This window comes from Ruditapes philippinarum, unplaced genomic scaffold, assembly GCF_026571515.1.
Source record: "Ruditapes philippinarum isolate M1 unplaced genomic scaffold, ASM2657151v2 ctg5321_1_1_1_1, whole genome shotgun sequence".
Lineage (NCBI taxonomy): Eukaryota > Metazoa > Mollusca > Bivalvia > Venerida > Veneridae > Ruditapes > Ruditapes philippinarum.
The window spans coordinates 19027-33716 of record NW_026858175.1 but is presented as its reverse complement, the minus strand read 5'-3'; the positions used below and the strand labels follow the sequence as shown (position 1 = coordinate 33716).

At 33.2% G+C, this 14690-nt stretch overlaps 1 protein-coding gene across 1 annotated transcript; it reads left to right on the top strand.

Annotated features, from left to right (window-relative positions):
- On the top strand, window positions 1-11125 carry LOC132752408 (uncharacterized). Its single transcript, XM_060742728.1, has 7 exons — window positions 1-38; window positions 935-973; window positions 3062-3147; window positions 3465-3539; window positions 4109-4247; window positions 4676-4773; window positions 11078-11125. The coding sequence occupies exons 1-7, from the start codon at window positions 17-19 to the stop codon at window positions 11123-11125; spliced, it is 507 nt and encodes a 168-aa protein (XP_060598711.1). The 5' UTR covers window positions 1-16.
- The last annotated feature ends 3565 nt before the right edge of the window (window positions 11126-14690 follow it).

Genomic DNA, 14690 nt, shown 5'->3' with positions numbered 1-14690 from the left:
ATTTACCACGACGAAGATGAAACGGATAGTACATATAGGTAAAAAAATATTGTTCTATTAAAATCTCAATGTATTCATAAACGTTCATTGCCTCGATTCAATGGTAATTATTTTCCTACTTTGGTAAAAGAAAGGTACAGCGCTTTTCAACATAAAGCACTGAACAATGACTTATAGTTCACTCATAACTATAAAAAGTGTCTGGGATTAATTTGGTTAATAATATAATAGGTCAATACACGAGTTCTTATGGAAACGTCCTATATGCTAATGATAAGTTGTTATTAATGGAAAAGTTGTTATTATTCGATATAAAACACATCTGTCTTATAATTAAATTACTGTTTAATCACAATTGGCTAACCGTAAAGTAAATTTTAGCTTATTTATTCTTTTCTATTTACTATTATTTAGATATATTGACTGCTGAACTTTAGGTTTATTAATTGATTCTCGAATTGTCTACAGCACATTCAACCACGTGACCCCTCGCCGTTATGGAATCGAATCCCGCCAGGGACCTTGAGTTCTGTCATATAAGGAAGCTAGTTTGTTCTACTCAGGTGTTGCTCGTGCCTTAAGGAAGTGGCCCTTGAGGTCTTACTCAACCACTAAAGCTTGAAAGTCACAATGTGACCATTACAGTGTCGATGTGAAAAATAAAAAAATCATGTAAAACTCTAAGATCCAAGATACTCGCTGAAAATCGTGAGATAAAATCTTGTCAATCAGCCTGCATAACATTATATCTGCTGATAATCTTAAATTACACACCATTTTCATAATTAGATTTGAAATTTTGTTTCAGTGGAAATGGGCGGTGGGGGGGGGGGTCATGGACGAAAACATCCGCTAATTACTGATCGATATCTTATCAGAAAATATTGTTAATGTGTAATGAATATGAATATTTGCATTTTGATTTTTTTTTCAGGCTATATCCTGCTTGGATTTATTTTACTTAACACAAAAGGTAACATTCTTACGGAGCCCCCTAAGGTGACATTTTAACACTTTTTTCCCCGAAACTTAATTCGTTTTTACGAAATAATAATTTGTAATTACGAAATAATAATTCGATTTTTACGAAATGTTAATTCTCTAGTTTTTATATTTACGTGACCCCCCCCCCCGGAACTTAATTCGTTTTTACGATAAAATATTTCGTCATTACGAAATAATAATTCATTTTTACGAAATATTAATTCGTTTTTACGAAATATTAATTTGTAATTACGAAATATTAATTCGTAATTATGAAATATTAATTCGTAATTACGAAATATTAATTCGTAAAAACGAAAAGATATTACGAAATTATTACGAATAACATTTTTTAGGGTTTCAAAGAATTTTGGTAATAGTTATTAATAAGGCCTCGAAACTAAGTTCCTGACTGAATATAAGGCATGTAAATGTAATATAAATAGTGATATTTTTTCCTCCCCAAGTTTTATAACTAAACACTTTTGTATATTAATTAAAATAATCGTCCTGCAATAGTGTTGCGGCCACAGCCGTGATAGTACACGCACTAGCAAACTTTTCTTAAAATGGGTGTCCTGTGCTTCAAATCCAAACACGGACATTTTTTCTGTTTCGTTTAGTCAAAAATATTGAGTTTTGAAATAAAATGTTATGTTTTTATGATCGCACAAAAAGTAAAACAATGCTGATATGAACATATATTTGACAGTGGGGAAAAAGAGGCCATTTTGGATAGAGAATGACTTCTCACTCAAAAACACTGTTCACTTAAATATAACAACTTTGGAACCATTCGGCATATAATCGCAAGGTTGATCCAGACTTGTAAATGATCCCTTTTTGCATTTGTGAGATTAGTGGGTTATTTGTCAAGCTCACAATGACCTTTAATAAGATTTCGTAAAAAAAAATTACATTTCGTTATTACGAATTTATAATTCGTAAAAACGAATTATCAATTCGTAATTACGAATAAATATTTCGTAAAAACAAATTAATATCTCGTTATTACGAATAAAGGTGTCCTTATTACGAATTAATATTTCTTAAAAACGAATTAATGGCCGGGAAAAAAATGTCACCTTAGGGGGCTCCGTAGGCAGTAAACGCCATGTTTTCAAAATCGTGAAAATCACCTACGCAGTATTGGGAAAGCTCGCCGGTGATTGGCTGTTTGAATGGTCACGAGTAGTCAACCTTTTATTTATGCCCGTCAGATCCTTATGCAAAGCGTTTATCAGGAGCTGATTTTATTTAGATTGTAATTGGACTTGAGGTGTCAAATTATATTGTTTGAATTATGGCTCACCATGACATAAGGTCTCATCAATTTTAAACAAAACTGTTGCTTCTTTTCTTGATATATCAATCACTTTATGTTTGAATACTTGACAAACAAGTAATAAATAGTTATAGTTAATGCTTCAACTATCATAATAAATAAAGTTTAAAATATTTGTATACAAGCACCCGATAATTTCAAAGGGGCTGTCAGAAAACATCCGGACTTAAAACTCGAAAACCAATCAACATTTCTCACACATTCTTTATTCCTTTTTCTCCACTTATAGCCAAGCACTTCACTGAAGCTTAAACGCTATCCCACTAAGAACCACTAAGAACCACGACGTAGATATATACTTTACGTACTATTTAAGAACAAAAACCGATCTCGTCCTCGTCTTTTTTTTCATCCAATTTGTCAGTTCTGGAAAACAAATAAAGACACAATTTGTTATTGCACTACGAACGTTCTTTGCAAACACTTTTTAAGTGAGGCTTTTTGAGCTTTGAGTTGTATTTTGAACTCACTAGCTTTTTTCAACACAAAAAGGCATTGATATTCATTTCATCAGATAATTAAGTTGTATAAGATGGTTTGTTTTTATATTTCGGACATGTTTCGAAAGATATTATTCCATTTAATATATACACGTGTATATGGTTATATTGTCTCAAGTAAAACATTAACAACTGTAACGATTGTAATATACATTTAGAAATAAAGACGGAACAAGTAATCTATAAAAAAAATTCCTTATACATGTACATATGGTTCTTTTTTATTTTCAAGTTGCTGATTGTATCACATGCTTAAGCTGTCACAATATCGCAGACTTAAGTAACTGCAAAGAAGCCATAGTGTGCACTGCTAACCAGGTAAATATTGAATCAAACTATGTCATATCAAATAGTATAGTTATCTGATGTAAGCAAACATCATCGTTTTAATCCTTATGTCCTTGTCAGTGTTTCTTATTTCTATGATAAAACATCAAAGGGTTAACGTAAAATTGACTAAAACCTTTAAGATTTTAGAGATCATTCTTATTAAAATTTATATGAACATTTAATTTTGTTACAATAATTTAGTCATCATATTGATAGGAAAAGTTGCGATTGATACTTACGAAGTAAGTTTTGTGATTCAGACAAATTCAGTGCCTTCAGTGCTTTGATTTTGCTTACATTTACAGACATGCTACATAGAAAAAATACTGTCTCCAGTTGACTTCAAACCGGTTTACAATACTGGATGTAAGGAATTGGATGTAAGTCATATTGTTCATTAAGTTTTATGTATGTGGCTTTAAAAAAATAGTAGGACATATTGTTTTATTATATATCCTAATAAAATTGTCTCTATCTATTGCACATAATACGTCTTGTGATTCGGAATGACGTTGCTGACGTCATGATATTACGTTAAAGAAGAATATATAATTTGAAAACGTGGAGGAATAAAATTGAATAATTATTTTTAAGCAGATCTTATTTTAACTGAACATGTGTTTAATGACCATAATTTAAACATAATTAACTATTGAAAGACTATGTTTCAACTCGTTTATGAAAGAACAGACGATGGGAAATCTGGGATCCTCTACCAGCACATGTAATGACAGAAAACAATCTTCTTACTTTATCTAAACATGTACTTAATAACCATATTTCAAACATAATTAACTCATAAAAAGGCAATGTTCATTCATGCAAAAACAGAGGCAGAGATACCTTGTTTTACTACTGACACATGTAAATCTTTGTATATGACTTAACAAAATCGGAAAAAACCCAACTTCTCTAACAAAATATATACTTAAGATGTAATTTATTTCAGTATTGCAAATTACAATTATGTAATAAGAACGCATACGGTGACGGGAATTCGAGGAAGAAACGGGTAGACAACGATTTAGTGCTATGTTCCGAGTGCTGCTTCCAGGATAGCTGCAATGCAGAAGGATGCGGTTATAAACGTAAGTGATAAAACAGGAGTAATGTTTAACACTTCACTTTCTTTATATCCTTTCAATGAATTTGATTATTCTCTTTTATTTAGGTAAAAATTTACAGGGGAAATTTTGATAGAATTGTTAAAGTGGCTTAAGAGCAGGCTACTTTGAGGTTTAGAAGAGAATCAGGCAAGTTTTGGGGAAAAAACGAGGAATACTCTACAAAGTAGGTACAAGTTCATTATGTGTTCGGTGCTTAAATGGTATCAAATCATTCAAACCAGAACACACAGGAAAAGGACACCAACTCTGCGAATTTCGTTAAAAGGTGTGACAGGAGGCAGTTGGTGGGGTTGGGGGTGATGGTAATAAACAATAAAATTAAAGAAACAAACACAAACAAGTATCAAGTATTCAAAAACATTGTGTTAGTAATGGCATAAATTTTTCAGAACCATCGAACAACATCACGCAATGTTTTAAATGTGACGAGGTTTATATGGGAGGACCACAGTGTACAGAAACCGAAGATTGTGATCTGCAACAATACGTAAGTTTATTAATAGAAAGCGCGTAAGTTAATAGCTAAACCGTCAATTGAATATTTAATAATTAAAACAAACATTACATATATCATTAGTAACATAGTGCGTTAAGTTTATAAATAGCTAATGTATAAAGTTTATTGATAACTATTGCGTTAAGTATTTAAGTAGGTAGTAAATGCATTTCGTTTTTAATAGTTTATGCGTGTAATATATAAAATAATTTAGTAGATAAAGTTTGTAAGTGCGATCAGTTTATAACTACGTAGTGTACAAATCTTAGTTCGTGAGTTAAGTTTATAAATATATAGTGTATAAAGTTTATACAAACATAGACGTGCTTTAACTTTAAAAGTAAGAAGTGTATTGAGACAAAGTTGGACTGTATAAGCATAACAGGACTGGCATGTTTGATTTTCTGTGTGTTCTATTTTGACTTTTACTGTTATAATTGTCTTTCGTATTTAAGCTAAGTTTTGTTCCTGTACTTTTGACTTCATATTTCTTTTTACAAATACATAATTTTATATTGACATAAATCCATGTTTGTCCATGTTATGTCACACCTTAGCTTTTAATCTTTAAAATTGTTTTCTATTGCCAATGTTTTGCCTAACTTTGTCTTTGCGTGTATGTAAATGTATCATCTTACAGTTACCTTGTATGTTTGTCAATATCTTACCGTACTTTGACTTTGCGTGCTTGCCAATGCCTTATATTTAATAAGACCTTGAATGTTTGACAATGTTTTGCCTTATTTTTACCTTGAAACTAGGTCAATGTTTGTCTAACTTTGAAAAATGCTTTATCTTATATTTTGACTTTCTATGCCTGCCAATGTCTTGTATAATTTTCGACTTTGTATGATTGTCACTGTATTGTCTTATTTGACCTTGAATGTTATTCAATGTCTTACTTTTTTACCTTGTTTGTTTGTCATTGTCTTGAACTACTTTAGTTTGTATGTTTGTCAATTGCTTATCTTTCGTTCTAACCTTGTGCGTTCTTACACTCACTTTGTATGTTTGCCAATGGTCTGACCTACTTTTACCTTGTACGTTTGCATTATTATTGTCTAAATTTTTGACCTCGTACTATCGATGTCTGGTATTCTTTTCTTACTTTGACCTTGTATATTTTCCTATGTATTGACTTACTGTTACAGTTGAGGTATTCAACGCTTTGTCTTACTTTTAGATCGTGATTGTTTTTCATGTATTGTTATATTTTGACTTTGTGACTTTGTGTATTTCTTTATTTACTTTGACTTTTATCCCGTAAATGTCTTGTGTTACTCCGATCTTATATGTCTGCCAATGTCTACACTTACTTTGACCTTATATGTTATCGAAACTTTAATTTATGCTTTTCAATTCCAATTGATTTTGACCTTGTTTTTTTGTCAACTTTTTGTCGACTGTGGCCCTTTTTTTAGCAACGTCTTGTCTTATTTTACATTTTTGTTTGGGAACGTCTTGTCTTACTTTGACTATTCTTGCTTGTCAAAATCTTGTCTCTCTTATTTTGACTCTTTATTCGATATTGTGTTTTTGCGCATGATGACTTTGTATTTTTTACTGACTTGTCTTATCATTTTTGTTTTTTGGTCTGATACAGTTTGAAAATATGATTTCCTATTTTTATTAATTTTCATTTTTAAATGCTCGTTTAAAAAACTGTCGTTTTATGGGAATGCCCATGATTTAAGGGAGGCGTTCAATTTGTCCAGAAGATATCTTCTTCATGTTTGAAAAATCAAAGTAGTACCTAATATCAATCTTCACCAAAAGAGAGTGCAAATCGGGTCTGTAGGTCAAAGGTCACGATTACACGGAAAACGCTTGTCCAGAGCAAAACCTTCACATGCATTTAAGTGTTTCTTGATACAATTTTTGCCATTTTAAGGCGTAATGAACCACGCAAAATTCATGTTTATGGAGCCAAGGTTAATTTTACACTTACAGGTCAAATGTCAGGTTAATGTATGAAAATATATGTATGTATGTATTGAGATTTTCAGTATCCCGAGTGGTACACGTCAATACAGTAACTGTTTACTGAATATTCTTAAATGTCCATAATTTGTCTAAAGCAGATATTCTGCGTAATAATCAGATGCTTGTAAGAATATAAAATAAAACAAATGAATAGCACAATAGGAGCGACGTATGAGCGCGCAAAATATTTATTTCTCTGTGACCAGCGTCAGTGTCATTTTAAGATATTAAAGGACAGGTGAAAGTGTTATACTGTGTGTACAAACCATTTAAATTCATGAATTTAGTAATTATGTCACAAATGTTCACAATCACAAGATTGAGCGTTTAAGGTCATGTCACTAGATATTTTAAAATGTCTAGATTTCATCCGCACAATATTTCCCGAATTAAAATGCCATAGGTCATATGTCAGATAAAAATAAAAATAAATGTTTGTACAGAATTGAGGGACTCTAACACAACCTTTTACCAGTATGAGATTGATCAATACATGCATAACCCTTGTCTATATCTATATGCAAGGTAAAGGTCAAGAGAGATTTGTGCCCGAAGTATCTTCTACATGCATAAAGGGAGCATGTACAATAGTACTTAATTTAAATGCTACCTTTTATGTATCTTAGTGTTACGCCCGCGCTTGAAATAGTTCATTAGGTCAAAGGTCAAGGTCAAAGCTAAAGGACAAAGGAAAAGAATTATGTCATGTAAAAAAATCAGGGCCTTATGTGAATAACAAAGATGTGCTTATTTTATAACAATGTCACACCTGCTTATTTTGCTCATGTAATATTATAGTAAGAGTTTTCCTTTATATATAAAAATATTAATTTCGATTAGCTAGTTTGGTACTTTTCTAAGATATTCTGTGGTTATGTGTGGAATCTTGCAGATATTTACGACCAAAATTATTTTAACTGAAATATTTAGACATGCATATTGTTACATGTAAAAATTATGTTTATTTTCATTGATAGACATGCTCTATCACAAATCATCCCAATTCACATAGACCTGGTGCATATGAACTCGGGTGCAAATTTAAAAGAGCGGTAATTATTAAGTTTATTATAAGTTTAATCATTATATCATTCATTCATAATTAAGAATCTAAGCATAATATGACAATCAGTAATTTTTAGCATTTCATCATTTATTATTTGCAACGGTCTGTAATTAAACTAGCTGACATTTGAAGATCCAGATAGAACCAGACCAAGTAATTAAACAAATATTCATATTTTATTATGGATGGATATTCCACATACAGCAGTCTGATATATTCATACAATTAACTTTATATATTTATCTAATAACTTGATATACAAACATTTATTTAAATAAGTTAACTTAAAGTATTTTCTTTGAAATAATGAAATTACGAATTCAATGTAAGAATCTAAGAAAAAAAAAACACTAACATTTGATCACATTTGCCATCACTTACCAATTAGATAATTTATCTATAAATGGTTTGTGTTTGTCAGCTGTCTATCAAGTAATTATCTATATCACTGGGTAGATTTTCAGTTACAAGAAAATGCGAAATACATGTATTTGATATGTATAAAGCTATATCAACTTACAGACATATCCCATGTGTTTCCAATTATTATCGCATATAACACGGCCATCGTAAAGGCTTTTAAATTGCTATCAGTTAAAGTGTATTATCTAGAAACTAAAAAAATATCTTGTTATACAGATAATGATCAGAAACTTAATTGACTGGTAAACTAACACATGTGTTTTATAGATAAACAAAAATTATTATTAAATGTTGGCATTTGTGGGCACTTTGCAAGTTAGAAACCTACATTGTATCCGTCAGTAAACAGGAAAATATGCTAATTTATCAGATAATTTGCAATTAAATATAGTTAACGTGATTGTAGAGTTTCAATGTCGACAAAAATATGCCTCCGTATTTTATGAAGCAATATGTTGTTTGTTTTGTATGTGAATGCAATGTATAGAACATTGTGGCGCCGTTATATGTCGCAACGCCGCTAAATGTCTCACTTACGGCTAAATGTCGCACCATTGCCGCTAAATGTCGTAACCGCCGCTAAATGTCGCAAAATCATTTGCCGTTAAATGTCGCAATGTTAACGTTAAATGTCGCACGAATTTTCCCTACCGTTAAATGACACTGCCCTTATATGTCGCAAGATATAAATTCATGTAAAAATCATGATTAAAAGTAGTAGTATTTTACTTTTTAACGCTCTCATAGTTATTTTTACTGTAATTGCTATTTAACAAAAGTATCTTTGTTTTAATTGTTTTCTTTTATGAACCTAAATATCGAGGTTTTGAGCTGCTATATAATGTAATATTGACGCTAGAAAGCGTATTCTAGAAAGATACAATTGAAAATCAAGTCTCAATAGATAAGTATTTTTCTTTTGTCTTTTTCATTTATAAACCTGATTGACAACTTCTTAAAGGTATTATGATATTGTCGCGATCAGAATTCGGTTTAAGTAATTTCATTGATTTGAAGACCTTTTTTTTCTTGGGCGGTTTAAGCCCCATTTACACAGTCCCGGTTTGGTGTCCCGGTTTGCCACGGTTTAGTCAACCGGGATCAACCGTGGTAAAACGGCGTTGGGCCGTTGAAATTCCGTAAAGTAAAACCATGGTGAACCTGAACAAACTGAGAGATCGCCACGGTTGTTTTTAAATGTTTAATACAACCGGGGCTCACCAGCACTCACCGGGAGGAATCCCAAAACAGTGTTCCATCGGCTTCGAACAGGGAATTGCCGGGAAACCACTGCATCCATACCGTGACAAATCGTAGTAAACCGGGATGCGTGTCAAGCAAGCCCCGGTGATGACACGATGTTCAAGCCACGGTATAAACAGGCAGAGCTACGGTAGAGCCAGGGTACATTGAGGTCACTGGCAACAACGCTCCGGTTGGAGCCGGTAATGTCACGGATATTGCCGACAAGTACGGTTATAAAACAGTGATAGACGGTGGTGTCACGACATCATGCCGATACCAGGCAATTTAAAGAACAGGAATATATAAACTTGAAGTGCTACTTTGGATCATTTTGTTTAGAGAAGGAACACGAGCATGGACAATTTGTTAAATAAGAGTAGGAAAAAATCTTCAGCTGGTGCATTTTCAGCCTCAGGTATCTCAACCTCTGAAGGTGTTGTAAGCACAGTTTTTTTCTAACTTCCATCCCCTTTCCATCGGATGGCATCTCTGCTGTCTTTTTACCAAATGACTGATGTCAACGTGGTCAGGCAGTTTTATTCTCATAAATTTGAACCGGAAGCATCGGCGCATTACCTGACGTCTCCGGCACAGAACCGGCATCACTAGTAATGTTACCGTGGCAAAATTGGCGATTGTCGGGATGGACCGTGATGAAACCGTGTCTAGTCGGGTCTCCACCGGAATCAATCGGGAATACATCGATTTAGCATCGGCGCTTATCGTATATATCCGGTGCTATATCGGGTTCTGAACTGGGAATACACCTGGGCTCTGTCGGGGGTGTGTAAACGCAATTTGATTTCTCAGAAAAAACACTACGGAACACCCCGGCTCACCGGGTATAAGACACAGTAGCGATACCGTGGCCATTACCTGGACCGTGTTAATTTGGGCTTTATCAAACGGAACCTGCAACATTTTCAATTTTGCTGTTTTGGACTTTCTTTAGGGGTTCTTTTTTTCTTTATTTCATCAATGACTGATGTTCCTCAACATACATCTGAACAACTTAAGTATTCAAAGAAAATATAGCACCCAAATCCGCTGATCCGGGGCCCAAAGACCAAACAATTTTCATACAGTAAACCAGTGACATAACAACTAAGCTGATGCCTATTAAAGATAAAAATAAAGATTATACTTGAATGTCAAATATGATATCATTTAATTGTGGTTACTTTGTTTCGCTAATATGTTTGTTTATACAACCGCAGGCAATGCATTTAAATTTAATAGACTACAATGTACAGTTAATTTCAACATGATAAAAGTTCAAATCTAATGTTTACTTGTAACGTATTGTTAGTTAGGAGCTATTTTATTAATCAGGTTGCTGTAAATTCTTACTATAATCAATATACACGCGGTTGTTATCTATCTTTCGATAATGTCAAACCCCTCGCGGGGACGTAGACATATAAACGTGTTATAAGAACACGATAAAAATGGTTAACTTGGGTTTTGACATTGTCTTGTTTTGAAATGATCAACGGGTTTAATGTTTGATATGATTGTATATCATATGCCATTACTTTAAGCTATTGTTTAACACAATATTTGCATTTATATCAAAAGGTATCTGTATCTGTGAGGGTACGTCGTAGCAACCGAAATCTGGCTTAAACACGACGGTGGGGGGAGTGCGCCTAAGTCACAAAGTTTTATGGAGGTTTTGAATTGTTGAACTGTTGATGAACACACTTGAGAGTCACTTAATTTATTCCAGTCTAACACGGTTCTGATGAAGAAAGAGTTTTTGTAGTTTTCTGTTTTTACATATACTGGTTTGTAGCACTTTTGATAATTACACACTGATTTTTCCACAATGTTACCACTTATATGGTCTCATATGATTTAGCTCTTACAGATCGTCTATTGCCCTAAGGAGTTAGGTATTCCCGTATGTTAATTGCCGGTACTTCAACTACCTTATAGGTGAAGATAAGCCGGTGTAATCTTCTGCGTTCTTGGAGGCTCGGTAATTCCAATTGTTCCAGCATTGATGTTACGCAGCCTGGATTCCTAAAAGTATAGTTGTTAGTGATGAAACGAGCGGTTTGCCTTTGTATACGTTCAAGTTTATCAATTTCGTTTTTGGTATAAGGGTCCCAGATAGTGCATTCTATTCTAATTTTGAGCGGACTAAAGCTAGATAAGCATTTTTGCGGCATGGTTTTAGACAATGGGCGTAGTTCCTTCTTAAGAATCCAATAGACGAGTTAGCTCTTTTACAGATGTACTTATATGTGTCGACCACTTCATATCCTCCGAGAAAGTAATACCAAGGTATGTTATTATCAATGTTGTAAAAATGCATAGATTTTTACTTCGAACTCGGCAGATAACATTTTTTCGCTAAATTTCATCCCTCATGTAGATGCCCAGATTTGGAGATTGTCTATCTCTTTTTGAAGTTGAAGATGGTCTTTTTGAGACTTGATTTGGCGATACAGTAAACAATCATCAGCAAATAACCTCACTTGTGATTTTACATGGTCCGGAAGGTCGTTAATATGTAATAGGAAGAGCAATGGTCCCAACACTGTACCCTGTGGGACTCCAGAACCCATATTTACTGACGATGATTGTTCGCCTTCTACGACAACACTCATCTTTTCCTGCATCAAGAAGTTGGCAATCCAAGTATGTAAGTTACCTCTGATGCCATAGGAGTGAAGTTTGTGAAGAAGCTTTTTGTGGGGAACAGTATCGAAAGCTTTACTGAAGTCCAAAATGATAATGTCTACTTGTACGTTATTATCATACATGGACAGAAGATCGTGAGTGGTGACAATTAGTTGAGAAGCCGCTTCGAAAGCCATGATTCAATGACGTAAGTGCTTTAAATTTTTCCAGATGGTCCAAGATGTGTCGACAAATAATATGTTCCAGTTGTTTGGAAAGAATGCAAGTTAATGAAACAGGTCGATAGTTTCTGGGAGGTGTGTGTCTCCTTTTTTGAAGACCGGTGAAACGAAGGCATTTCTCTAATCGGAGGGTAAATTTCCCGTGTTGATAGATATTTGGAATATAGTTAAGATTGCTGGTGCTAGATCTTCTGCACAATCTTGAAGAACTTTTGTTGGTAATTCATCAGGTCCGACTGCTTTAGATATATCTAGGTTCTTATGAAATTTCAAAACGCCACCGGTAGACAGAGCTGTATTACTGGTACTGGTACTGGTACTGCAGTACGTACTGCAGCGATTTTGCAAGTACTGGTACTGATACTGAATTACTCTTACAAAATTTTGCTACTACTGGTACTGGTACTGCATTACTGTCTTAAAAAGTGGTACTGCTACTGCATTACCCAGTACTTTTGGATTTGATAAAAATTAAAAATAGCATCAAAAATAGCATAATTTGCTGCAATATTCCTTCAAATGTTAACATAGTATTCATCATAAAAAGCACCAAAGACTTTAAGTAAAAATTAAATTAAGCACCAAAGACTTTAAGTAAAAATTAAATTAAGATAAACAGACTCAATAACTCTTTACCCTAAAATATCCTTACTAAAATCTGTTATTACTTTGTATTTACTAGTAAAAGAGCAAAATTAACACTAATTAATTTCTTCTATTCTAAATAATCCCATTTCAAGTGAAAAAAGTGATATTGTTAGCACCATAAAAAGTTGTTATTTACTTTGGTATAAATTGAACAGAGGTGTGAAGGTGTGAAAGGCAACAAAAGACTGTGGTGCTTTAAATGAAAGATGTTTGCATTGTATTTATACAGTTGACTGGTCACTAAACAATTAGATATGACATGAATATATGTTGTAAATATTGTTTGTAATAGTATGTTAAAACTATAAAGTTGTAAATATGTTATGTTAACTTTAAAGTAAATTATGATTTTATTTCTTTGCTGAATAATATTTGCAATTATTTGTTTGACACTGGAGATTCAAACTTTGATGAATATATAAAAGTAATGGTACTGATACTTAATTACTTCACCAAAAAAAGTACTGGTACTGCAGTACCGAGCTAAAATCTAGTACTGGTACTGGTAATGGTACTGCATGATTTGCCAAGTACTGGTACTGGTACTTAAGTACTACACCCCTAGTACTGATGCAGCTCTGCCGGTAGATATATTTAGGTTTGGTAATATTTCTTCAATACGAATAGGAAATTCCGGTAGGTTCACATTTTCATCTTCTTTGGTAAATACTGATTCAAAATGTTTTACTAGTATTTCTGCTTTCGTTTTACTATCACAATTCAAATGGCCTTTATCTTTGAGTGGCGCAACACCAACTTTATCTTCTTTTCTTGCTTTCACATAACGCCAAAATGGTTTTGTGTTATTTGTTTTAAGTCCTTCATTTATTACATCATTTACATGGTTCCATTCTGCTCTTCTCAATTCTCTTTATATAAGGCCCAATTTCTTGTTGACTTGACTTTTTAAAACAGTCTGGCTTTTCGTTTCAACATTTTTTTAAGTTTTCTGGTTAACCAAGGGGATGAATTGTTCGATTTCTTTACACGAGACGGAATGTTCTTGTCTATTGTCTTCTTCAAATTGGACTTGAATGGACACTGCCTTTCTTGCGTTAAAATGGAAATAAAAACACGCAAATATAATAAAAGCATATTAAACTGTTTGTGCAAATAACATTTTTTATGCTTTCAAAACTGATTTTGTTTATCTACGTTAACTTCTGTACCAGATTCTATCTAACACATACCAGGTTGTCTCCTCAGGATGCTAGGCTGCCGACGTTAGGCTTCTAGAGCGTTATGCAAACTCCTAAGGCCCATGTCGTCAGCAATTTAGACTTCCTCTTCCGACTGCGAGACGATTTGCCTCCTCGGCCTACTAGGCCATCATACTGCCAACTCGTCTCGTTTGCACAAAACTATTTACAGAACAATTTTTATTTTGCAGTTTCATACAAATGGTAAACAATTGTATAATTATCAATATGTACTTGTATAAGATCAGGTAAAAATAGAACGCAAAACAATATACATTTTTATATGAGTATTATCGTTATATAATTTGCAGCGCATTTCCATATATAATAAAATCACTCGCTTTCAAACAGACATAATTCGTCTTGAGTAGGCAGATTTAATTGATATAATACAATAAAACTCGAGTTCAGCATAGAATTACATCTTGCGACATTTAACGGTAGTGTTGCGACATTTAACGGTAGGGGAAATTT

Excerpts from the sequence above, each read along its gene's own strand:
- LOC132752408 (XM_060742728.1), top strand. The coding sequence starts at position 17 with ATGAAACGGATAGTACATATAG. Across the intron at positions 3,540-4,108 it reads CTGGATGTAAGGAATTGGAT|TATTGCAAATTACAATTATG; the intron begins GTAAGTCATATT and ends AATTTATTTCAG. Across the intron at positions 4,774-11,077 it reads ATTGTGATCTGCAACAATAC|GTATCTGTATCTGTGAGGGT; the intron begins GTAAGTTTATTA and ends TTATATCAAAAG.